This window comes from Cyanistes caeruleus, chromosome 1 (genome assembly GCF_971803275.1).
Source record: "Cyanistes caeruleus chromosome 1, bCyaCae1.hap1.1, whole genome shotgun sequence".
Taxonomy (NCBI): Eukaryota; Metazoa; Chordata; class Aves; order Passeriformes; family Paridae; genus Cyanistes; species Cyanistes caeruleus.
The window spans coordinates 129,237,370-129,264,941 of record NC_141701.1 but is presented as its reverse complement, the minus strand read 5'-3'; the positions used below and the strand labels follow the sequence as shown (position 1 = coordinate 129,264,941).

General features: G+C 38.4%; 1 protein-coding gene and 1 long non-coding RNA gene across 6 annotated transcripts in view; one reads left to right on the top strand and one right to left on the bottom strand.

Moving 5' to 3' along the window:
* Positions 1-20,944, bottom strand: part of LOC147655898 (uncharacterized) — a 34,497-nt gene extending 13,553 nt beyond the window's left edge. For 4 of the 5 annotated variants that reach the window (XM_086857418.1, XM_086857424.1, XM_086857407.1 and 1 more), the window contains exon 1: positions 15,325-20,944. In XM_086857418.1, the coding sequence (XP_086713544.1) occupies positions 16,809-17,531 (723 nt within the window). In that variant the 5' untranslated portion in view covers positions 17,532-20,944 and the 3' untranslated portion in view covers positions 15,325-16,808. Of the gene's footprint in view, positions 1-11,982; positions 14,873-15,324 lie in introns of those variants that run through there. The other variant, XM_086857431.1, reaches the window with a different exon arrangement.
* Positions 5,232-21,548, top strand: LOC111924221 (uncharacterized). Its single transcript, XR_015278052.1, has 3 exons — positions 5,232-5,516; positions 13,495-13,595; positions 20,940-21,548. It is a non-coding gene; the product is annotated as an uncharacterized LOC111924221 (long non-coding RNA).
* Positions 21,549-27,572: the final 6,024 nt, after the last annotated feature.

Sequence of the window (27,572 nt, the reverse complement as noted above, 5' to 3'; positions counted from 1 at the left end):
TAGACCTCAGCTGCAGAAAATATCCAAATTCAAGCTTTCACTGCTGTAGCTAGGTACCAAAGCAAGAAGACTCCCAGGGTTCTGCCTACACTGTTCAGGGAACAGCCTGGATGAAGTAACCACAGAGGAAAAAAAAGATTCATGGCTTGTAGGAATAGCCTTTGAAGGAAGTTATAAGACCAAGACCTGGAATCAGGAAGGTTAGAAGCATAATAAAAAATTGGGACCAGCTAAGCAAGTAGGTGCTGATAGCTGGGACTCATACCAGGAATGATGGGGAAAGAAGATGGACTGAGGAACGCAGGAGAGATGGGCTAGTTATTGAAATGAGGATTACTGGGCAGAATCAGACACTGATTTTTATACCAGTATGATTTTCTGTATGAGAGAAATGGTACAAGATTATACAGAATCACAGAATCATAGAGTGGATAAGGTTAGAAAGGATCTCAGTGGGCCATCAGGTCCAACCTCCCTGTGCACACAGAGCTTAGCAATATTTGGGTTTTAGACAGCTTACCATTACATGCAATTGTACAGCACCAAAAAGACAAAGACACATAGTACTTCTGTAACAGTGTGAGGAAGTAGCTATTGTCAGTGGTGACTGTGAATACAAATGACTCTGAAGATCATCCACTGAAGTAGAATAGGCATGCTTAACATCCCAGTGTTTGATCAGTGAATGGCTGTTTAAAATACTCATATGTGTCACCAGGTTCTTACCACATGCTTTTTCATCCTCTATAATCATGCTACATTTGAAACCGAAAATGTGACAAGAGATTACATCACAACTGTGGCTTAGCTCACTGTTCAACTACTTGCTTCAAGTTCATTTTACTATAATACAGAGCAGTCTTGCCTAAAAATGGCCTGGAAAAGATGCAAGCCCTTATGAAGCATATGTAGACTGATAAAACTGTATCAGGGTACCAAGTTCAAGATCCTGCTCAGCTGAATAGTCTCTAAACATGAAGCTGTATATGTGGCAAGTATCTGCTGCTAAATGCTATTCTAGGAGAGTTGTGTATTAACAGACATGTTGGCTGGATGCTTGTTCAAAAACAAATTAAAATACCACAGTTTTAAGAAACTGGCTAATGTCGAAGAAACTCATCTAGCTCAGTCTCTGTTTGAAACCATGTAGCGCTGCCCAGAAAATGAAACTCTTGATAGTTTTGTCAGAAATCTGACTGCATATTTCTGATGGCAATCAGGAACAGCAAAGCTCTTGTGAATGAAAGCAAGTAACTAAAAAATAATCCATACTCAATTCTAATGTGTACAGCTCCACAGCATCCACAAAAGACACATATTTTCTTTCAGCTCAATATTCTCATAAGAATAAAGTAGGGACCATTTTCATTTATTTGACTACATCTGAACAATGATGTCCACAGAACTTTAGGGATATGGGTTTCACTTCAGTTAATTAAAGAATGATTCCTTAAATTCAATTACCAACTGTTATGACATGGGATTTTTAGAGACATCTTTCTCGACTTCCCTTTGCATTGTCAAATCAAACAACAATTAACAGCCAGAGAGATCTGGCTACAACCACATTTTTCAGCTTCTTTCCTAAAGTGCAATGTAAAAGGAAGACCTTTTTCTTTAGAAGTGTAATTAATTTTTATGTTAAAAAAAATCTACTATGAAAAACTAACATTACAACACATAGAAAAAATATTAATGAAAATTAATACTGTTTAAAAGGTATGGACACAGAAAATATCCACATTTTCAAATGTGATCATATGCAAAAATAATGAAATTTTCTGTAATAAATGTCAACACCTAGCACCAAAAAACACAGAGACTAAGTAAACTAGTAATATATGTGTCTCAAAGAAATTTTAGTTTTGTAGAGTGTTTAGCATAACTTCACTATAATAGAGTAATGATTTTTAAAGTCATGTCATTTAGAGAAGTCAACAGAATTAACTCGCATGAAGTTGATGAAAGCCTTACACTAGACCTATATTTAGAAGGAAGAAATGCTAATGGTGTCTTCATTTATTAGTTATTTCAGAGAAATAGCTGCCTCTTCATGCTTTTGAACATTTGTAAGACAAATCCAAGACCTTTAACAGAAATTGTTATGGTTTCTAAATTTTGTTCCAGGCAGGCTAGAACTAGAACCACCCACAGAACCAACTCTGTATCTGGTCTAACTCTACTCACAATTTTGCCCAAACATAAATTGATTTCATGTAAAGGCCTGATCCTGTGTGGTGCTCAGGTTTCTTTCAGTATTAAATGTAATATGGAAAGTTTGTAAAACCACATTTAGAACCAAAGGCTCTGAATTATTATTCTCTCTAGGAATTCCATATAAATTACTGAATTTGCATTTTCTAGGGTTGGTACAGTAGCATATTTATTTATAATAACTATTTCTTTATTTTTCATATTTACTAGAACAAACAGCAATTTGTTCATGGATAATATACAAACACCAGAGAAGGTATCCTATTTAAAAGACCGCCAGGACAGATTACAGAGACAGGAAAAAAAGAGCAAACTAGCCATAATAGAAACCAGATACATCTTGACAATGCCAATTTTGAGAAAGTGTCCCTCATGTTTGCTATTTTCAATCATTTAGTTTATTGCAGAAATAGAAACAGTTCTGGAAACAGGTCTTGCAGAAAATAAAGATTCTGTGACCCAGCTGAGGAACAAAGCCTGTGAAGACTACACATAGGAAACACAAGGGAGGAAAGCAGATTGGAGAGCAGCAGATAACTGGAAATAACAGGCTGGCATGTTTGATGAACCATACGGATTGATGGGATGACATAAAAAGAGGCAAAATAGTTCAAATATTGCAGACTTGGTAGGCCAGGCCAACAAGTTTGTTTGCAGCAGTTATTTCCAAGATTCATATTGGATGTATGATAAATACTTGTGAGGAAATTTTTAAATTGGCATGGTGAAAGAAAATGAGCAGTTTCTTAAAAGATTCACTGTTGTTATGTGCTTTGAACATAAGAATCTCTGATTGACTTATATTTTATACAAAACACTAAAAACTGCTCACTCATTGAAGTAAGGAAACTGTGTGATCTCTAAGTTCTCTATTTTTCGTCATTACATCTGCTGAGATTCTCATACTTCCCACATATAACTAAAATTTCAGCAATGTACACCATTGTGCAATGTACATAACTGTGAAAAAGCATGTGCAAAAGCTCTTTATTTCTTGTTGCTTTAATACTTCTACAATGGCAAAATGAAAATCTTTTACCCTAATCCACAGAAGGCATAAGCTGTGGTAATCACCTCTGCAGAACTTCAGTTTAAGCTGTTGCATTTCATCTTTACAGCTCTGATAATGTCTTGTGAGGATCTGAATGCTTAACTGGTTTCTGTAGGAATAAACTGGAAGATGCAGATGAACATGAGGTGAGTGGAGGCTTTAGTTGCTTGGCACTGACCATAACGAATGCAAGTGGAGGTTTTGGCAAATTCCCTGGCTCGGGTTATTTCTGAATACCCCATCTGAGACACTGGCTGGTGAGTTAGCCAAGTTGGGAAAGGACAGCTTAGGTATAAGTTTCTCTTTACAAGTATGAGTAAGGGAAAAAACGCAATGAGAATCTTGCAGCAGAAGGGAGGTAGTTTCCATGCTTTGTGCAAGAGTCTTAGTGCCAGACTGCAGCCTGGATAAGCACATTTCAGTGCACACCCTTAGCTTGAGATAGTCCATCTCTTTACAGCATGTCAGTGCTGCAGCTGTGGGATCCTCACCTCTTAAATGCAAGACTTGATTCCCTATTCCCCAAATACTGTTTGGAATAGCTCTGTGACGAAGGGAACTTTGACTCCCAGTCTTCCTCCTGCAGTACGGTGTAAGCAGAGTGACACAATTTATGCAACTGAACAGAATTGTCAGATAAAAAGAAGATAAGACACATCTGTGCTTTGATGTTGCATGGCATCCACATGCCTGACATTCCTGAATAGTCACAATAGTGGTGATAATGAGGGTCCTGTTGAAGTCATAGCCAGAGGAAAAATAAAGGAAGTGTGTTTCTGCAGCTACATGTGAGCTGAAATAGGTGTATGGTTTTCACTTCACTTTGAGCAAGCCTTACCTAGTACAGCTGCAGTGAAAGGATGTGGGCAAGCTGTGTAAAAATTCCAGTGGAAATGTTGCAAAGAAAAGAACTTCCTACGTTTGTGGAGCATCTCTTGTAGCAATAGTCTAAGTCTTCTTTTCTCTCGAATGGAGAGTATCCAAAAGTTAAACCGTCTGATGGGGCCTATATTCAAGATTAAGCATTCAGCCTTTCAGCCAAGAGGCATGATTGATTCCTAGTTTTAGGACACACAAATGTTAAAGTTAATTAAAGTTAATTTAAAGTTAAATTTAAAATGTTAAAGTTATCTCTCCTTCTCTCTGTATATACATAGATATTTGTTATGCTCTTTGTGAACATTTCTCTTTTTAACCTAAGCCCTCTTAGGACTAATGACATCAACATGGTTGATAATACACTGAAGTACTTGTTCTATATGTTGGTATATGAGAGTATTTCTCCCCTATGTTATATGTCCAGAATGAAACTGTAAGGAGGAAAAAAAAAAGGAAAAATACTAGAAAAAATATTTGCATAGAAGATGGAACACACAATTCTAAGTTAGCTTCTTTTCAGGTGCAAACAAATACTTTTCAGCAGTGTGACTAATGTTTACATTCCTGGGCTATTACATCCTTCTTAAAGTTTCCACAGTAAACTTTTTGGCTTTAGGAATATTAAAATTTTTAATTCCTACCCAAGCATACTTTTAACCTTGATTGCCTTTTGTGGGGGAGGTGGGAGGAAGACATATTATTCTTTTGTTTTTGTTGAATAGTCAACATCCTGTCCTAGGAACAATTGAAATAATAAAGACTTTCTGGCTCTCTGGAAGTCCTTAGGTTACTATTGCTTTTGGATGATGATCACCTTCTGTTTAGATTTGCTGAATGCATTTATCCTGGCTGACAGGCCTTCTGATGCCTTTAGAGTTGACTGCAGGGCTGTGTGTGAGGGGGAGGGTTCACTGATTCTAGCAAAACACCTTGTTTGCATGGTCTGTCCCTACACCTGGGACATGCTGTTTTCTCTCTTTTGTTTAAGTAATCATCACAATGATTCGTTAGACCAAACGACCTTACACTGCTGATAACAAACTGCCTGAAGGAGTATTGACCACAAATACCAACTCTGGCATTTGTCACTCTCTCTTTGGCTTTCCAGAGGACATTCACTTCCAGCTACTCCAGTATCAGATCTGCAATGATGTGACTGACTGGAGCTGTAACTGACTCATTCACAGGCCAAGGACGACTGCCAAAGACAGTGCTCACCACAGATTTGTGTTTTTCTTCTTGTAAGCAAGAACTGGATGAGAGGAGAGGATTTAGAAGCTGATGACAGCAGAATGGTGACTGACCACGCTTTGACTCCTCAGAGAGGGCTGTCTCTTCACTAGCTGCTAGGAAACCCTAGGAGACTGTCCAGGTACGTAAGAAACTGAAAATGGAGAATTTAAAACCCAATCTTCACAACCCAAGTGAGGTGAAGTATTGGGACCTCCAGCCTAACAGCTGATTTTTGTGGGTGAACTCCTGAAAAATGACTACTGTTTTTTACTGCGTATGGTGATCTTGTGTGATTAAGTTCTATATAGAATCCATTTTAAAGGTGTTTTGTGCAGTTGGAGCTACCGCTGCTTACCCATTACTAAAATAACAGTACAGTAATATCAATATCCCTGTAGGTAGGGTGACTGAAGAAGAAACCACTTCAGGCTGCCCCTGAGTAAGCAGGGCTGGAACATTTTGAATTTTGCATTTTGCATTTTGTTGAAGCACAATGAAGTGTATGTGTGTGTGTATATTTGGGTTGTATTATTCTTTAAGGAATAAATAAAATTAGGAATCCAACATATCTGTACAAAGGCTCATTTCATATTTGTTGCTCTAAGCACGAAGTATTTGCTAGAGGCTATTTTTTAAAATGGTGTAAATTAACTTTTATAATTTGCTTACCCCTAAAACCAAGACCAGTCATAAGGATTGCTTCTAAAGGCATTTAATGTGAAAACAGCTACAGACAGCTAGTAAAAGAATGCATGTCCTCTTATACTTCCCAGATTAGAGCTTAGTTATATCACACAGAAAATATACATAGAAGAAGACATGACAAAACCACCTTCTGACTGGGGAAAAAAAAATCAGATGGAAAAATGTTAGATTACCTGAAAAATTACTTATTAGAATGAAGAAGCAGAATAAGAAAAATATGCATTGGTGGTAGCTAAACAGGGAGGAAACTATTAAGGGAAATTGAGAAATCTGCTTGAAGAACAATCAGGTTTTAGAGTACGTGGTTTGGCTGAAGACAAGAGAGAAAACAGTGGTGAAGGAGCAAAAAGCCTTTGGCATTCCTATATCAGTGATATACTGATTAGACTGTATAATCCAATGACCTCTAGTGATCTTAACCTTGACAAGACAATGAGTTTCTCAGTTTAACTGCAGGAAAGATAAGGCTCTGACATCAAAATGCTCTCAGTATAAGAATGGAGGCACGCCTCTTGGCAAATAAAGTTAGTTAAGACAAGCTGCAAACCTATTATTTAAAGTTTGTTACATATTACTTAATAGCATTTTTCTTCTATAGAAAAAAATTGCTCAGCTTTTTGTGGGTTTGCTTGGTGCTAAAGCTATGGCATAGCGGGTAGGGACCATAGAGAATAAGAACAATAATTTCTAGAATGTAAGTGGTGGAAGGCAAATGGTAATAAAGGTCAGATAATTTCCATGTTGGCTTAACTAAGTAGTTGACTAGCAACCCCTTACCTATATTCTGGAAATGTTTGGTAAAGATAAGCAGTCTTTTGTATTGTTAATGCATTAATGTATTACCAAGGCACAGCTTTGTCAAGCTTTGTCAGCTTGCTTTAGGGTAGAGCAGAGTTTGTGTATGTCCATTCAGACCCCCATACTAGGCTCAAGTCTGCTCCTATTAGTTCTCCAACCTTAAAACTGGTCAGTTCATTTGAGCTGGTTACTTTACTGGCAGATGAACAGTCCAATGATCAGCTCTTTTGAAGAAACTACAGCAGGCTATATTCATATATACAATGCTCAATGAGGTAGTAAGAAATCAAATGGTGTGTAGAAAAAAAGAGCAGAAAAGATTTGCAAACTTCATCACATTTACATTCAAGGCCCTGTAAAATATGCAACAGATGAGGAGCTGCACACAGAAAGTAGCACAAACATAGAGCGAGCCACTTACTACTCTCAATTTCCATAAACATGAACAGAACTCTGGTAATAGGGAATGAATATTTCAGCACCGAGTACAAAGACCAGAAGAAAATATATCTAAATATGATACATACACTGATACACCCATAATTCACTGCTGCTTCTGATGCATGTCTAATCCAGAATTCACAGCATGATTCACCATTTTTTTATATATTCTAAATTAGCCAATCCCTCTTAAGAGAGGGCCAGCATCTGTCAACTTCAGAAATGTTGGTTTTAAAAACTTTTATAAAATATCACTAGCTCTCCAGGATCAAGGATACTGTTCCTGAATTTTCAGGAAGACTTGCCTTCTGATCTGGCATTTTTAAAGTCATATTCAGTTGGACATATATTTGAGGTAGATAAAATAGTTTGAAAGAGATGAGGGGAATTAAACTCTATCTTATTAATACAGTGTTGTTAAGAAAAGTGAGTATGAAATTGTTAATACAACATTTCACAAAAGTCCTTGCAGGTTTTATCCAAGCTGTGTTCCTGTCCAGCTAGTGAAAATGCTATAACCTCTCATCCAAAAATGCCCCTCTAACCCTTACTAATTCCTGCATTTCTCTCATTCCTCTGCTGTAGTGTTAGTTTCCTTACTAAAGTGTGGGTACCTAACTTGAGATCCAGCTGCTACTGTTTGTGAGCCAATGCATAGGACAGTGCATATTTTTAAAACACTGAGGCTGCTGTTTCCCTGTAGAAAGTAAAAGTGTTTCCTGATAATGCACAACCAGCTGGCTGAACAGATTTTGCATACGTACAGTCAAGGTCTATTCTCCATTTCATATGTTGTGAGATATTTGCCACTGATTAGTGGTCCCAAAAGAAAATTTACCACCACTTGTTTGATTTGTTCAGAACTTCAAGGAACCCTTCAATTGTTCATGTTCATCAGATCTTCAAGAAAATAAGAATAAAAGATGTATTACTATCTGGTCAAAAGGGATTTATTAATGATACTTTATTCAAGATTTAAATAGACACTTATAAAGCAAGATACAATTTGAAAATATAACTTTGTAAGTTACTACAGATAAACTGTGGATAAATATGTAAGGAAGAACAAATGTGGTGAACTATGGTATAAATACTCTAGCTGTTGCTTAAGCTAAGCTTTAATGTCTTAAAAAGACATTAATGTTGTGGCATGTTTCCTGGACTGAATATCTATGTTATATAAAGGCCACTGAAGTACTCCCTTCCCCCTTCCGTTTACAATCTTTTTAATTTAGATCAATTGTCATCCATCAGAACATGAAAGGTCACTTCTGATATTTTTCCTCCAGTGTTTTCTCTATCTGAAGCAATCAGTAAAAGAAATAAAAAAAAAAATATAAAAGAAGAAATCAATGAAATTTTATCAAGCATGAAATGGTGTTTTTACAAAACAGGGGGATTTGCTGAAGTAATGTTTCAGTAAGGAAGGAAATACCATTGACTTTATTACAGCTGCCTAATGTTTTCCACGAACTGCAGAAAATAATTCATTGTATCTTAGTGACCTACAATAACAGCTGACTGCATGCACTTGATGGAAATGTGATTTGTGCCTACTAAGAATTAACTATTTAACTTCTTCATATTCTTTTCTCTGCTAGCACATTAGTTTCCTTTTCATTCTGTTTTGAACTGCTTTGTGAGATGTGAACTCCAGTAAACAAAACCACCAATTGCTAGGCAATGCTCCTCCATGAAAGAAGAAAAAGAGGGTCAGACTGCATGCTCCTGTGAGCTGTAAAACCCATGCTGGGCTCTAAAAGACTTCACTTAGATGAGGCCCCTTCATTTTAACAGGCATTTTATCTCAAAGGTTCAATAATGTAATAAATATAAAGGAACATTTCTGGCAGTTGTACATGTGCACACATGTACGCTCAGCAGAAAGTTCCAGGGTAAGAATATTAGAGAATATGAAAAACCAGTTAAGGTTCAGGGCAGGAATAGATAGAATGACAAGGTGAGAAACTAGTAATTTGTCTAAGTAGTGTGGAGGAAAATGAGCAGGGATGAAACAGAAGGAATGGGAACAAAATCTTTGTCTGCTGAGACTTGTCAGAAGATTTACTCCCACCGCTGTTGCTGCCTCCAAGAAACAGGAGATGGATCCAAGCTGTCCTGCTGCAACTGGCTGTGCTTTAAGTCCAACAAATTTCATATTCACCATGTAATACCATCCCTTCATTACACAATTTACAGATTATGTTCTGTCCATACTAGCTAATAGCACTAAGATATTGTACACACATCAATGAAGATAATACTATATGTACACACAGTATCTATCTTCATTGTGGGAAACTGTATATGTAGGTACATCACATATACAGTATCTATGAATATTTACATCTACATTGCATGAATATGCAACTGCTTATGGATACCTGTGCAGTTTACTGGGGAAGGAGAATTTGTCTAGGGGTCACAAGAAAATTTTACTGTAATAGAAGGTAATCTGGGATCCTTGACGTTCATGCAGAAGAAACAAGAACGTTCACCTTCAAATATGAACAGTACTGTATGCCTCAATAATTTGTATGAAAAAGAGAGATGAAAAAGAGATATATCCACTTTGATTTTTATTATATATATTTGAAATGCACTGCCTGTTTTTTCTAGTCTTTCTAATTCAAAGGAGGAAAACTAGCATGAAAGCAGGATTGCTTCCACTGAAGTAATGCACCTTCACAGAAGTGAAAATAGTGCAAGGACACCCTGAAGTTTTCATTCTACCATTTCATGTTAGTAGGATTTTGTTTTATTTTTTCAAATGTATGAATGGAAAGACTGCTTCACATTACTGAAAATTAAACACTGTAAACAAAGGAGTGTTAAAATACTACCGGAAGTGAAGATAAGCTCTTTTGGACGTGTTGAAATACTGTAATATCAATTTGCTATCTGAGTCTAGGCTTCCATTCTAAATGCTAGTCAGAAAATGTCATCCTGAACATTACAGTGGCTCTCATCAGCAAGAAAACTGTTTTCTAACACACTCATGACATGATGTCATGGTACTCCTCACTGAAACATGAATATCAGCTCCTCAGAAGTTTATGTTTAAAATATTAAGTAAGTCTGCTTATGAGTTGAGCTCTCTTAATATCAGAAATTAAGAGACTATACCTGCAATCTAACCTTTCTCTGTAACATCTATAATATCTCTACAAATTCTCAATTTCCTTTCTCCTGCTTAAAGTACTCTGGACCATGTGTCAAATGCCTCTGTGCATGAAAAGATGCAACTGAGAAAAAAAAAATCTGAAATACCAAAGTGAGAGGAAACCTATGACTGTTGAACCACAACAAGCTTATATAATGAAAGGTCTGACTCTTCTGTCACTGGGGAGTAATTAAAAATGTTCCCTGAGATTATTCACTGTTCAGTTTTTTTACTTATTTTATTCTTCTTGTCAAAGGGAAATGATTGGGCAACCAATTGGCACAAACTTCAAGCAGACTTAATGCCGCCTCAAGTAATATTATATTGAGATCATTTTTACCAAGTGAAAAGAAGTTTATGTTCATATAGATCTATATTTTTCTTTTACAGGCATTAAAATCAAGAGAAAGTGTGTAATGTAAGTCCAGATAAACAGGTTCACAATATTCGCAATATACTTATATATAGTGAAAATCAAATTCTAGGAGAACTCTGATAATTGAGAGCTGTGTCATAACAGACCTTTCTGACTAATATACCCCATAACTAGCTTCTGTGTTTCTTACAAAGGTAGATACATCTGATGGATTTTGTCCTGCCTGACCTCATAGAAAACATCTATATGAAGCAAATAAATGTTTGAACCATTTTTACACAAAAACCTGCATGGCTTACTGTCTCAGCAGGTATTCCAGTAGCATGCTTCAGGCATTCACTTTATAGAAAACACCACACACTAATATTCCTTCTTTGTTATTGATTTGACCATATATACTCTTTGGAATATAAGAAGCAAAATACAGATGCCTGATTGATTTTCTCTACATCATCATGCTCTACACTTCACCTTCTCTTCTGATATCTCTTCTGCCTAAACTCAATTGCCCGAAAATTATTTCCAATGCTTTTCTCAGAGTGACTTAATATATTGCTTGCTTTTAAATTAGTGTTAAAATTGGAGTAGATATTCTTTTGGTTTGTATTAATATACAGGTTTTCTGAGCAGATTTACAGCACATCAACCTGCACAAGTAGTTTTATTTCCTTGGCTTACCTACACATACACTGAATTCTCTATGTTGTCATGTTTGTACTTTTTCTTATTTTCCCTTGAAGTTTTCACTAGCTTCTTGCCATTTTACTGCACCTTTTCTCTCTTTTACCAATGCTTGTACTGAATCATATGACTATTTTTTCCTCCATCAAGAGAGAAACTCTCACCTAGAATAAATATTAGAGAGTCCTAACCAATTTTTATATTTTAATGCTATTTTTTAAAAAAAGTCACTGAAAAAAGTATGCTGAGAAATCTGCACCAAGATGGCTTACACCACCAGTAGATAATGGTGCTCCCAGTGGCACCAATGCCAACAGGAAACAGCACTAAAGTAAATATGGCTACAAGACATAGTTGTATCACTGCTAAGGCAGAAAATAATCAGTTCCATAATAATTGGTTATATTTTTGAACAATATTATTTTAAGACCATAACATATATTTATTTTTTCCCTAAAGAACAGCTCCCAGATGACCATGTAGTAATATCTTGTACATCTTTTAAATCCTGTGTGTGCACATGTGGTCCCAAAATGTCTGTACTAGATGTGTTCTTCTACTGTCAATGTAATTGTTCTTAAATACAATTCAAAGGGGGAACTAATTGTCCACTTTCTCATGTTGCAGCTATTCTTAAATACAACCTGGGGAGTTGAGATTATCCTTCAATGAATTTACCCTTGTACATACCAAAGCAAGTGCAAATTAAGGGTGTAATATTAATTTCTGTAGTGTTGTAGATACTTAAAAGTAATTCAGTCAATGGTTGCAATTCAGTATCAACTTGATGAGTGTTTCAGTATTTGATAAATCCACATTTTGTTACTGCAGCTTCTTACCAGAAGCTGTGTGTCTTTCTAGTGCAGTCAGAGGCAAGCAATCCAGCTAAGGCAATTTCTGTATTGTGGGCGTGTAGCAAAACACACCTCCAGTGTTCAGCTTGGCACATCATTAGAGAGCTGCCAGCTTTCCAGGCAAGTATGGAAGTCTGGAGGGTAGCAAAGAAACCTCAGTGGAATGCTACAATGAAAGCATTAAGATTGGAAATACTACAAAATATAAAACATTAATAACTATTCTACAAAAACCTACTCAGTAAACAACTTAGAGAAATAAGCTGTTTCCTTCCTTCCTTCCTTCCTTCCTTCCTTCCTTCCTTCCTTCCTTCCTTCCTTCCTTCCTTCCTTCCTTCCTTCCTTCCTTCCTTCCTTCCTTCCTTCCTTCCTTCCTTCCTTCCTTCCTTCCTTCCTTCCTTCCTTCCTTCCTGCCTTCCTGCCTTCCTGCCTTCCTGCCTTCCTTCCTGCCTTCCTGCCTTCCTTCCTGCCTTCCTTCCTGCCTTCCTTCCTGCCTTCCTGCCTTCCTGCCTTCCTGCCTTCCTGCCTTCCTGCCTTCCTTCCTGCCTTCCTGCCTTCCTTCCTGCCTTCCTTCCTGCCTTCCTTCCTTCCTGCCTGCCTTCCTTCCTGCCTTCCTTCCTGCCTTCCTTCCTGCCTTCCTGCCTTCCTGCCTTCCTGCCTTCCTGCCTTCCTGCCTTCCTGCCTGCCTTCCTTCCTGCCTTCCTTCCTGCCTGCCTTCCTTCCTGCCTTCCTGCCTGCCTGCCTGCCTGCCTTCCTGCCTGCCTTCCTGCCTGCCTTCCTGCCTGCCTTATACTGAGCCAATACTGTACATTTCAGGGGCCTTAGCTAAAAGAAGCTTGAAATAGACATTTGATACAGAAATTCCAAGACATTAAAAAGTTGATTTCAGTGGTGTCTGTCAGGTTTACCAGGGTGCTCTGTCCTTTCAGACCCCTCTCAATCTATACACTTGGTCCTCCACAATAAGTACAGGCAAGTGGGACATCTTTCTTTCACATGCTAAAAAAGCACTCAGTGTATGTATCTTGCTGGGAGATGGTGCAGGCAAGCGGTTCCTGGAACGGTGAGACAGATCTTCTGTAAATTGCTTTTGCTTCAGTTCCACAGCTGCAAGAGCAGCAGGCGCTGGAGTCAGATGAGTCCAGAGAAGAGACTTTGCTAAAGGCTGGCCAAGAAACCAAGCCACAGGCAGAGACACTGGTACGTAAAATGCATTCCAGTGGTTGGCATCTGGGCCCTGCAGCTGCCAAGCACACCCAGTGTGTGGCCATGGATGTTGGCTTCAATACTAGAACATTTTGAGGGGGAGGCCAACAACCAGCAACCAGAGAAGGCAGTGCCAAGTTACTACAGAAATTAAATTCATGTGCCAGTTTGCTTGCTATTTCAAAAGACAAAATTTTATCTCGTAAGTATTGCTTTGAACATAGCCACAGAGTGGTTAACAGAAATATGCTGATATTTGCTAGTGGGGGGAGGGGGTAAAATACGTAAGTGAAACGATGCTCCTTGGGGCACTGGTTAACAAAACAAAACCATACCCATTATACTATTCCTTAATTAATGCACGAGTTTCCTTAGAGACCACAGCTCTGTTGGGGGACACAAGTCTGGTGTATTTCTTCCCCAGAGACAGTGTAGGGAGTTATATAAAACAAAGATAGAGGTGAAATGAAAGCTATACCACAAGACTGAGCAAGTTTCAGCTCCAAAGACAGGCTCTGTGCACTAAAAATATGAGTAGATCAGAGTGTTGTGTAAAAACAAAAAGGTTGTATTAAATCTTTAGAACATAATAGATTTAACACATGGCTTAGAGTATAGTGTATCTAATGGCATGCCTGCTGCACAGTCCCAAGCTGTATCAGGCTGTATATCCAGCTCTTCATTGGAGACCATGTCACAACAGATAATTAATTACATTTCATAATTTTTTAAGAGTCAAAAGTGGGTCAAATGTATCCTTGCCTCTTGCCTTGGAGAGTTCATTTTAAAAATAAAAGCCCTTAGGTTCTCAAAATACTTGAGCTGTGGTAGCAAAAACTTCATAGAGGCTAATTTACCAATCAGATCACACGTTAATTAGCGAAAGGGATTACTGTTTTAAACACAGCATTCATGTTCCTTTGAACGAGGCTTGAGCATGTTGCTTGTGCATGATTCTTCAGTCCCTGTCTCCCCAAACCCAAAAGCAATGCTGGAGTGCAGTGCATCTCTGAAGGAGAGCTCTCTAAAACTGTGAGACTAAGATCCTGTCTCAATGACTCACAGACCTCCCACCAAATCTCACTTCGCAGCATCTGCAAATTCAGTTAAGAATCTGAATGTCAATCAATGGTTTTCTCTGGCTCAGTAATCATTCACAATAATGATTTTGTTATTGAAAGTCCAGCACCAGTTCTGTTGAAGATTTACAGGCCAGAATGGAATCCAGCTCTCTGGCCTTTAATTATCCTAGCTCTATAGTACTAAAAAACCTAGGAAAAAAGTATCAAAAGCCACTGAATTAGGCAGATAGAACTTTAAAAGCTCTTGGGACATATTAATTTAGAAAGACAACATGGGAAATCAAAATTTTAAAATACTAAGTTTTAATCATATATGGACTTGAATAAATAGAAAGAAACCAAGAAATCTCAAATTGCACTGTCAGCAATCCGCTGTCATAATTTTCTTCTGAGACCTTAGCTTTTAAATGCCTATTTCATTTTGACTATAAATTAGTGGTGAAATCTTCAGAAGTTAAAATGAGCAATAGTTAACATCCTGGTTAACATGAGTGTTTTCTTAATTCTGTTTTTGTCTGCAAAATGAGAAACAACTATCTTAAATCTTAGTTTAACTTAATAACTATTTTGCCTCTGAATAAAGCTGCTGCATATTAAGTGTTTGATTTTAATTTCTTTGTTATAACAGAGGATTTACTTACCAAATTACCATGTTCATGTCAATATAAGAAAATATTGTATGTGTATCGCAGGAGAGCCTGTGAATTCAAATGGTAATGAGATCTTTTCTTTTCTGTTTCTGTGTTACTGGACTAGATTGTGCCGTACTGGGGCTTCTTAACAGTTTGATGTCTGTGGAACAGATGGCTGAACAGAATGAGTTACTGATGCAGATGCAAAGTTGACACAGAACCATCTCCAGGCTCTGATAATAAAGATGGATGGCTCTGGGAGGGAAAGTTCACACAACAGTGTATCTTATCAGCACACTGTACACCCTAAAACTTTGACATTTCAGCTTGTTCTCAAAAAAGATGGTTTTTCTTTGCTATTATGCTTATTTTATTTATTTTGCTACTGGTCTTTTCATGGCAACTGCAGATTGAAGAAATTTAACCATAAAGTTTAGTTGTAATAATATAAAAACACTACTTGCAAGACTAGTTAAAACCAGCTTCACTATGCAGGACTTTAAAACACCCTCCCTATTAACCAGACTCATTCCTGCTCTATCTTTGCCTTCAGCTTGGCCTTTTGGGAGAGCAGGTCCATATACTAACATGTAACTCACAAATGATCATCACCACTGATCGTATTATCTTGAAATCTATACATTGATGCCAACAGGAGTTTCATGAAGTATCTCAGATGCTTTTTCTTGTTTCTGTTCTCTGCAGTCCACTGGGCAGTCTGTCATGAGGTGGTAGCTCATGTCTGAGGTATATTTTGTAACTCTTGCTAGGTTTTGTTTCATTGGAGCACACACACACCTGACTGCTTGTACTAAACCACTTTGTGCTCTTTTCTCATTTCCCGTAGTTACAAGACTTACACACAGGAGTTATCATTGAAGACAGTGGGAAATTAGCACAAAACCAGGTCTCACTTCTTCCTCACTTCTTATTACGATTATTAATTCATAACTGTTACTATGTTCTTTGCTATTGTAACTTTCTCCTTTAGTCTTCATGTGCTGTGAAGCCAGACCTCTCCCAGTGCAACCATAGCTGCACTGAAGCTGGTGCTACAATTTGGCTCAGCAGGAAGTGGTGGAGCCCTGAGCTGCTCTCAGGGAACGCAGCTGCTGAGTAGGAAAAAGAATGGTTTTTATTCTGAGCTCTTAAGCAACAGCCAGAAACAAGTAAGGGCCTACAAAGGAGAAGTCAAAAGTAATCTTGTGACAGGTTACATAAAGCGAACATTTGTGGTTCCAATTGGCAAATGGAAACCAGAAAAAGCTTTCTGCAGCGGACTCCTTAAATAAGCAATATGGATTTGTCACAGCCAGCAGTCCTTTCACTGAAGGGTGGGTTGATGCTTCTGGCTGGAATCAGCCCAGTGAGAAACTCCTCGTGGTGTGCTGCTGGCTCTCCACATTCCCTTTGGACAAGGCAAGTCCCTCCAGCTGAGCCCAGACACTCTCATCGCTCAGGATGCATTAACTCTTGCCACAGTGACACCTGGGTCAGGCCCCGTGTGAGGCTTCCCAACACGGATGTTTGTGCTCGGACAAAGTCCATGTCATTCGTCGCAGCCCTGTCGGTCTCTGGTGCTCCCGTTCAGCATTTGCCCGAACGGTGGCAGCGATGGAGAGGGACATCTGCCGCGGCCCTGGCACAGGTGTCACACAGCTCCACGTCCCTGGGTACCACCGCGAGTTACTCTCGCACGGGCTCGCGATGCGGTCGGGAAGGGAGGGCCCAGTCCAGCCCAGGACCGATTTCGCTCGCAGTTGCCCCTGTGCAGCTTCTGGAGCATTTCCCCACGGCTGTGGCTCTCCCCCGTGGGGACGGCGTTCCCCACATCCGTCTCTCGCAGGCCCAAGGCTCTCTTGGCTGCAGCGACCAAAGTGCGTGGCACGAGCGCGTCTTTCCTCTCCAGAGGCCATTGTGCTTACAGACTGTGACAGTCTCGCCATCAGCACCCCTTCAGCCATACATTGGAGCACAGTTCTGCAAGGCTCTACGACCCGAGTAAAACATTTCTCTTCTTGCCGGTGCTTCTTTGTGAAAGACTGTGAAGGCCGCGCCTCGGGCCCGCCATGGCGCGGGGCAGCAGCGCCCCCTGCCGGACACCCAGCGCCATCAAACTCCCCCGGCCTTCTCCCGTGCACGCACCAGGTTATCTCAGACCCCGAATATTTTAAGTCCTGTACACATTTGTATGAGAAAAAGGCCCAGGAGCCCATAAATAAGCAGAATTAAACTTGTTCTATAGAAAATCTTGGGCCACACAATTTTGGTTTGAAATAGAAGTGTGAAGTGTGACTACTAGAAATGCTGCTTGCTGCACCAGGCAGAGGTGAGGGGAGGACTAGGCAGCCAACGTGTAAAATTTTAACATAAATATACTAAGTTATTGTTACATTGGTAATATGAGTAAATATTAATAAGTTTAATTTCACAAATGGAAATATCAGTATAAAATTGCTTCCCTTATGTCACATGGGGACTTAGTAACCGACCTGAGTTACCGACCTGAAACCGATTTCAGTTCAGGCATTACCAGATAATATTTGTGGTGAATGTGTCTACCCACCTAAAGCTTATGAAAAGAGGGTTTTTCTTATTGTGTAGATAGTCATTGTAAAGAAATATCCATTAAAATATCAACATGCATTACTCAAATATTATACTCTTGAAGAAATATGCTCAAATCTTGAAGTGGGTAGCTGGAGTTTTAGAGGTCCTGGTGACAAGATTGTCACAGTCTGTAATCACAACAGCTTCTGAAGAGAAAATGCATGCTCTTGCCATGTACTTGGACACTAAGTTACATTTTCATAGGCACATTCTTTGTACAACTTTCAGTTCTGCCTCTAAGAGGATATCCTCTGGTGTTGAAAAGCAAAGGAGATGTCCTTTGGGGATGCTTTCCCAAGGAATATCCAGTCTATCACTTTTACTGATACCTTTTTTTTTATTATTGTGGTATACCTTTCCTGTGATACATTTTTACTCTCACTCCATGGCCAGCTTGGGCATGGAGAATATTTTTCTACCTTCCTTTTTATCCACTTCTTTGCAGAAGCCCTTTATCTATTAGAAGACATTTTATCCTCCTCTATTTTCTTTTTTCTTGAAAATTTCCTTGTTCTGTCTTACCTCATGAGTCCTATTGTACCTGCTCTGGCTGCAATCTTGAGAGTCTTCAGCCCAAGAAGTATCCCCTTCCCTTCCCTTCCCTTCCCTTCCCTTCCCTTCCCTTCCCTTCCCTTCCCTTCCCTTCCCTTCCCTTCCCTTCCCTTCCCTTCCCTTCCCTTCCCTTCCCTTCCCTTCCCTTCCCTTCCCTTCCCTTCCCTTCCCTTCCCTTCCCTTCCCTTCCCTTCCCTTCCCTTCCCTTCCCTTCCCTTCCCTTCCCTTCCCTTCCCTTCCCTTCCCTTCCCTTCCCTTCCCTTCCCTTCCCTTCCCTTCCCTTCCCTTCCCTTCCCTTCCCTTCCCTTCCCTTCCCCCTTTTGATCTTTCCACCATTCCTCCTTCCTATCACAGCTGCCACACTTTCTCAAACTTGTTGGATTTCCTTGGGCTCCCCTGAATGGCAGAGGTTGGTAGGGGACAGGATGCTCACCCCAGTGTGGAAGGATCTGGAAGATAAAATGTTTCTTAGACCAGTTCTAAACATTTTTTCCTCATTTATTTTGCTTCTAAGGGCTTTCTGCATTTGGCTGTATCTTTCAGACACACTTGGAAAGGGTTTCAAATGGAATCTAGTTTTTTTTTCAGTGTCCCAGCCAGCTGTTTAGAATAGAGATCCAGAATTTTTGAATGTACTTGGAATTTTCTGTACTTTTATGTACAGTTTGTGGATAAGACTAAGTGTGACAGACTTAAAGGGCTTGAAAAGTGATTGAAAACCAAGTTTTTAATTTAATATGATTTGATAAATCAGTGTACAAAAAATCAGCAAGCTGAAGTTAAAGAAGAAAATGTCACTCTAAGAAAAATATATGAAAGATGCCCAACACAGTTTTTATTGTCTCTATAAGTGTTTGTCTTGAATTTGCAAGACATCCTTATGCCATTACTAATAAGATGAAAAAATGTTATATAGAAGCTACTTTTTAGCCCTACAATATAAAAGTTGTAGCTTGATGAAGGTATCAGTGTTGACATTGGACAGTATTTTCCTAAATAAGAACATGTTATATTTGGTTGGGGTATGCTATTGCAACGAGGTACTCTAGAAGCCCTGCCCTAATAGTTGTACATTTAATTGTATCTGAGTCACAAGATCTGCTGTGACCAGCAGTTTGTACTTTGTCCTGGAACACAGCACATAGCCTGAGGAGATACATACATATTATCTTTTTAGGTGGAGCAGGATTTCCAACATGCTGGTATTTGCATTTCATGTTTAACTGAACTGCGATACAGATTTATACTCGAATTATATACTCCTTAGACATCTTATCCTTTATTTGTCTTCTTTGCTCCTTGTCTGTTGTATATTTACCACAGATTCTAATCAAGAAATGATCCTCTGCTTTTATTTCCTCATTATTTTATGACACAGCACAACTGTCATTTTCCATTGCAAGGCTGCATCAGTTTAATTTCTTATCCTTAAAATCTGTCTATTAAGTGTTTGGAAACTTCTGCCACAGTTCTGTCTCTTTCTACAAAAGAAAAGGCAGTCTCCACAGAAAGGCAGTGACAGAAGCTCTTTTGGAAGAGCTGGGCTCATTTCATACACTCGCAAGTCTTTATGAAGGACTACTTGTTGAGGAAAGCATTTCTGTACAAACTGACATGCACTTTTATATTGTCAGCCAGTGTTAAAATTGGGTACTGAACACTGAAGTTTTTAGGAGATGCCAATGAACAACATTCTGAAGTTTTTTGTGTGTGAGTAGAGAATATACTCAAAAATACATCATGACTGACTGTTCAAGGGCACTAAAAAAAATACTTGGTTGGATGCAAAAGTATTCTCAATACAAACATTTATCTGCCTAGAAAGTAGCTTCTTTTAGTCAGGAAGCCTCTTGCAGGACACAGCATTGAGGAAACAGTCCCCCTTGAAATGTACAAGTCACATGGGACATGATCAATTTGCACATCAGTCAGAAAGTTAATGTTCACTAGCATTAGCTCCTTTCCCTTTCTCCTTCTCACTGTCCCAGCATAGTTCCCAGAAACTCCTGCCATGTCCTGTGGGAAGCTGCTGGCCTCTAGCTCCCAGAAAAAGGTATGATGTAAATGCATTGATAGGACCATACTGGTGACAGATTTCCAAAGGAATCGTGCTAACACTGAAGAAAGTCCATAGAAAATACCTGATTGTATCTTAGCTGAGTAAAGCAAAAAGTAATAAAAAAAGAATAGAGCTACTTTGAGAAGTGTTTTAATCTGACATCATAAAATAATGAGGTGTTCCCTTTTCAAGACTCAGTTTTCTATAGGTAAAGCATGGATGGAGGTACATGCAAAGTATTGTGCTTGTATTTTGCCGTCATATCTTGCTTAGCTAGCCATGCATGTTTAAGGAGATGTTTAATGGAAGCATACATTCCTGTTACAATAACATGAACTGACTGTGTTGTAATTGCTAGTGTTGTTTTTGCTGATATCTACCTACTAATCATTTCTCTCCTCAGCTCACAGAATCACAGCATGTCAGACTGGAAAGCACCTCTTGAGATCATCTGGTCCAACTCTTGCACAAAGCAGCATCTCAGGAAAATCTCATTCCCTATCTATTATACCAATTAATCTTTGTAATATAAAATGATACTGACTTTCTTTAGAACATATGTATAGTTTACATTGGACACTGAACTGTCATGCTTAAGCAAGCAAACTAAAGAACCCCATCTTATTGTAAGGAGGATGACCTGGTTCCCCAGATAAGGACTTTTCTTCTTGGAATTTTAATCACTGTCCATGAAGAATAAAATATACTCCTGGGCAACCAAGATAATCCCAGCATTCTAGCCTCTCTAACATGTGCTTGAAACCCTCCCAGCGTCTGTCACTATAGATAAGTAAGTATATCAGGACTGACTCTGGGTGCATCTGATCAATAGAGAAGCAGGTGGATGATGACACCATAGAAATGTAGTAGCTTTGCGAAGTTTTACTATGATAAGTAAATACTAATGTGTGTTTGTTAAGCAGCAGTAAGTGAAATGCGCACCTGAATGCCTGCCCTGCTTTGAACAGGACACCTCATGTGCATGAATAAAAGAGCTATGCTGTAATTCTAAGCTTTGTATCCCAGCTTGTCTCCTTATATGGCATGGTCCAGTGCAAAATTTAGTACAAAGGTCAACTACAGAAGATTAGCTGGGACTGCATCCAGTTGGGTTTATAATATCTCCAAAGATGAGATGGAGACTCCACAGGGCAGAAGTCTGTGACCACCTTGACAGTATAAAAGGTTTTTCTTAAATGATGAACATTGCTAACATCTGCCTGAGGTATTTCTTCTTCAGGTCCCAGCTCTCTCAACTCACCATTGTATGTCAGATGATCCTCATCATTGTTGTGGGTCTTTTCTGGATTGCTCTGGTGTCTTGTACTGGAGAGCCCAGCACTGACTGGACTCAGCACTCCAGGTTTGGCTTCAGCAGTGCAGAGGGGAAGGGTCGCCTCCCTCAGCCTGCTGGCAGTGCTTCTCCTAATGCTGCCAAGGCCTCCTTGATCTTGCTGCAGACTTAAAAGAACTGTAGAATATGGACTGATGGCCTGTAAGAAGGGATTAATATTTCAAAGCCATAATGAAGTGTGAATTGGAGCATTCCCATATGAGCAGTGGTGAAAGCTGATATTCAGTATTCTTATTAATTGCTTTTAAGATATTAGTAAGAAAGACTAAGAACTACACACCACCTTGTGATATGGTACAAGTGCCTGAAGGTGCTCTGACTGCTGTTACTGTTCCTACACTTCAGACTTCCAGAGTTATCACTTATCTTCTCTACCTTTGATCTCAAGTCCACAGCTTCACTTCATCAAAGAAAGCCATTCTTGACCCTCATCATCAGGCAGGCAAATGAAATGGCAAAAACCTCCACCATAAGGAATTGGGGGGAAAAAAAGAGACAGGATTTTAAAAATTCCTCCCTGTCCCATTTCACACTGTTTTCTCATTATCCCCATCTCATATTTGAGCTACCCAGTGTATACATCATCTAGTTCAATGGACACATACTCCACCCATTTTGGTAAAATTCCCAATAGATTTTACATCAGTAAATAAAAGCTTATCAATCTCCTTTGAATGTTGTGGTACCAGTGAGAAAGAGACAAGAGTACAATATGCAAAGGTTTTCTTTGTCATCCATTAAGCTTCTGTGACATTTCAGAATTGTTTCTTCCTTATAGTTTATTTTTTTATACCTCCACCAAATGGATTTCCCCACCAAAAGTAGCTCAATGCAGTGTGCAAATTTTGGAAGAACAGTAAAGGGTGAGCACAGTTTCAATAGGAATTTATGCCAGTGTATTTTTGGTTTACAGTCAGTAATACACAAGACACAATGAAACAAAACAGATGAGAACAATATATTATAAGCAGAAGATGACTTGCCAGTGTTTGCCCTCTGTCTATTTCAATAACATATTCCGATTTGTGGAGCTGGTTCTGCTGCCACAGCTAGAATAATTTTTTAATCCAGTTTTTCTTCTTTCTATAGTAAAATAAATTTCCCTTCCTGTTGGGTTTTTCTCTGTAAATTTTTGTTTTAAGTGGAGAGTAAGAATGTGGCAGCCACGACCTACATACAGGGCCTCTAGGGGACACTTTACTTGCAACAGGCAGGTTTTTTTTTTATTTACAAACCTAGTGATGGGTGTCCTTTCCAGTGAAAATGCATGAACCCACAGAACTATTAGGCATTATGTGATGCATAAACAAAATTGTTTTATTAAATTTACAGTTCTTTTTACAGGCACTTTTCAGAAGTTCAAGACTGTTAAGGTGGACTTTTGTATTGGGCTACTGAAATCATCACACATCATTGACAAATGGCTTAATCCAAAACAGTTTGCTCATTTGTTATTGAGCCATGAGCACAGATTCAGAAACAAAATGTTTTGGGACCTTTAAAATGCACTTAGGCATGGGCTTATGTGAGCTTAAAAGAATGTAGAATGGAACCCATACTGACCTGACTTCTTTTTTTTTTCCCCATAAAAGCTTAAAAAATGTAAACAACTGGCAGTTTTAAATGCAGAGGGTCCAGAGGTGGAGTAACTACTTTCTCTTAATTTATCTGCATTTCCTGTAGCCCTGTGGCCTGCAGTGACATCCAATGGTCTCAAGCACATCAGAAATCAGCACACTCCCTTCAGAGCAATTAAAATTATTGCTCCAGCAAGAAGAAGAGGAGAAAAGAGAGTGAAAATCAGACTTTGCAAATCCCAAAGAGCTGTCTTGATTTGAAATACACATGAAGTCAGCTCTGACTGAACAATGGAGAAATTTATGGGGAACTCTAAACTTTTCTGTCTTTCAGAGTTCTGCCCAAATATTTCTACTTAGAGCCTCTGCCTGATGCCTTCATGTCAGATGGCTATTTCTTAGGGAGCAAATCTGGTGAATACACTATTTTTGAGATCATGTCACTACTACTTGCATATTTGGGCTTCACGTGCTGACTCTGTGAAGTGCCAAATCCTATTTTCCTCACATGCAATGGTGCAGTTGTTTTTTTCCCTTTTTTTTCAGCCTCACAATATCAGAATGCTCACTTAAAAGCATGCTATTTTCCCTTGTCTTTGAAAGATGGAGACAGGAAGAATGTTTAGTAAATATGGATTAAGGAGGTTATTTTTAATTTGTGCAAATTATTTTTCATAATAAAGAGTGCTTTAAATAATACCATACAGCCTGTCTTAAAGGGTGGACACACTGTATCCCTTCTCATTACTCACAGTAATGATTTTCTGCACAATTAACTGTTCCTGAAGTAACTTTTTTTTTCCTTTAGATTAATTCAGTTCATATTTCCTCTTTTCCCTGACTGCAGCTGACACCAACTAATAGCTGACCCTGTGGAAATAATAGTGAATTTTCCTGCAGGATTCAGAAGCCAGCTAACAGAAGCTTCTGGAAGAGTATTCTTCTATTTGCAAAGGGACTTGTAGCACACTGTTCAAACAGAGTAAGATTGGTTTCATTTGCACTAGAGAATTGTTTTAATGTACAAAGAGCCTGAACTTGCTGCAGCTTTTGAAAATAAGTTGAATATTACTTACTCTCCTAGTCAAGGAGAAGCAGGCTATTCAGCAACAAATAGAAAACCAGTTCAAATGCAAAGGAAACAATTTAATGAGGACACATTATTCTGAATAATATATGTATGTACAGTTTTGTAACTGCCTGACAGATCTGTTTCTATGCTTGAAAATTATGTCACGTTAAATTACTTAAAAGAATGACTTTATTCTAAACCCCAAATGTATTTTGCAATCTGACATACTGCATTTATCACTTTTCATGCCAGTATGGATGTCTTCTCTTGTGAAAGTCAACCCAGTTAAAAAAACCTATTTGCTATTTTTAATATTTTTTAAATAAGACAAGCATGGACAGCATCTTGGACCAGATTCCTTCTTGTGCCTCTGCCAATTGTTTTTTAAAAAAAGTTTTATAGTGCATTTTTTAAGCTATCCCTTTGTCTTTGCATTCACTGATAAGGAAAAAGAAAGTAATTAAAACTATCCATATTTTCCAAGGAATTATTACTTTAAAAAAAGAAAAAATAATTAAGAAATGGGCAATTTGGAGCACCCCAAGGAAAGGGATTGTCACTCTGAAGAGAAATTGCTATTTTAAGACAAGGTGGCATAAGCCTTTGCTACTCTTGGAGTTGTTGGCATTTCCTTCAATATATTATAACGAAGAAGAAGCTTTGGCATTTTCAGATGCTTTGATTTCCTCTTCCTGTATCTTCATATACATCTAGGATAGAACATATACATAGATATATATAACACTTGTCCACAATGCTGTTTTTCTTTTCTTTAAAAGAACTGTTGCAAACATGTAAGCAAAGCAGCAGCTCTAAACACAATTCTTCAGCCTGAATAAGATCTCTGGGGACATATTTGCAACACACTGGTTTTTGACTAAATTTTTAGTATGCATAGTATGTCTAGCTTTTAAAGGACAGCACAGGTTTGAGCCATAAATAACATAATGGTTAATATGGCAACCTGCATTGCTGCTCTTTCTGTACAGATATTTCAAGCTTCTCATATTGTATAACAATAATGTACCTGATAAAGGGTGGTGGTAACCATGGACTGAGCCAGTGCAGTCCAGAGTACAACCCTGTGCTGAAATGACTGGAAAGGCTTTGCATCCTTACTGCTCTTTAGCAGCCTGGCAGAGCAGAAATTTGTGAAAGCATTAATGATTGATATGAGAGAAACAATATGGATCAGAGGAGAGGATGATGATGTAAAATTATCTTCATTTGGAATGAAAATTAAACTTAAGTTACAAACAGTTTTTAGTGCAACACTTATGAGCACTAAGTGCTTATCTGTAAAAGCTGTCTAAACCTCTTGCTCATTAGCTTTGGCAGACATCTTTGGATTTCTTCTTTATGTGAAAGAACCTGTTCAGTTTGCCAAAGGATTCATATTTAGTTTAAAAAAAATGTCCAAGGGCGAGAAAAGAATCAAACCAAAATGGCTTAAAAGAATCTGCTTAATGAAACACTGAAGAAAGTGACAATCCTGTAACTCCCTGTGAGTGTGGAGCCCAGAGATGGAGCAGAACAGTTTCCTTAAAAACTGATTTTGTTTTTCCTTTGATTCTTTGGAGGAGCAGAGGAGGTGAGTCTGCAAAAGATTGTTGTGAAAAGCAACTAATGGAAGCTTATGAATGTAAAAGTGCCAAGCCAGCTACCATATTCCCTCATGTTTTGACTGAAATTAAGTTATAGGTCTGTCAGTCCAAACCCAAGAGATTTAAAGAATTTAATTATTTTCCAGTAGTATTTCTACCTTTTAAGAGCTGTGCCACATCTAAAATTTTGTAATTATTTAGACTCAGAGGCATATGTGCATGTGTGGATGAAAGGATAAAAAGGCTGATAAAAACATGATAAAAAGTGGAAAAAACTATTCCCAGGTGTTAGGCATTGGCTAGTCTGCAAATTTGCTGGTACTGTCACTAGGATTTCTAAGAGCAAGAGAGAGAACACCAGCTAATTCTGGTGAAGTTAAGGATTTGAAAGATTCTCAAATTTTAAATCTGATAATTAAATACTGCTTTTGACTGATTTTGCTTTACATATTACATACATATTACATATTTATTTTAATTAATTTGTGAAATCACAGCTGTTCCATTTAGAAGCACTGGGAATAAGAATAAAATGACCACTTAACTAACAAATCTGCTTGGCTATCTCTTCTTTTGATTTGTACAAAGAGAGATTCCTGCCATAAACACAGTGCAGGCAAGTTTTTATCATTTTTCCAGTGAATATTGCTGATTATTGTACAGATGACTGCATGATGAGTCTGTGGGATTTATCCATAAGTAATCATTACTTTGCACTACAGGAGTTTGCAATTACTTTCCCAGCTTCATTCTCTGTTCTGTGCTGCTATGTTTCTCCCTTATACTGAAATGGAAGCATCCTGCTGTAAGGACCAGTATTGACTTAAGTCATCCTTATTTATTTATCGCTCAGAGTGCTCCTTCTCAGCAGGTCAGGAATTGGAAAATTCATGAATTCCTCATGATTTGAGTAGTTTGCCCAGTATCATGCTTAGCAGATTTTGTGCTATTAGTGAAAACTTTTTCCTGTTTTCTTTGCAAAATACGAAATATGAAAAGAACAGAAAAATTGGTTTATGCAAATGAGTTCTTTACAAGTACAGAATATGTTTTGCAAAGTTTAAGTTGAAATCTGAACTGTCACAAAGTTCAAGTTACCTTTTTGTTGCATTTATTCCTTTTTTCAGAGAGGTCATGTACCAGTGAGAAAGTTGAGAAGTTGAGAAGTAAGACGTGTAAGAGGAAGAGTAAGAAAATACATACTTTATGAATGGTATTTTTTACATCTGGCTTTAAAAATCTTAGGGTTCAAAGTGAAAAATTCCAAGCAGAACAAAAACATCATTTACAATTCAGCGTTGCTTTCTCACTGACCAGCTTGTTTTGACAAGCATGGCTGCATGTTTACATACATAACTTGGACACACAGTTGAAGACATAACCTAAGATATAACAAAATTTTTTGTACCTTAAGTACTGCATGCTAATG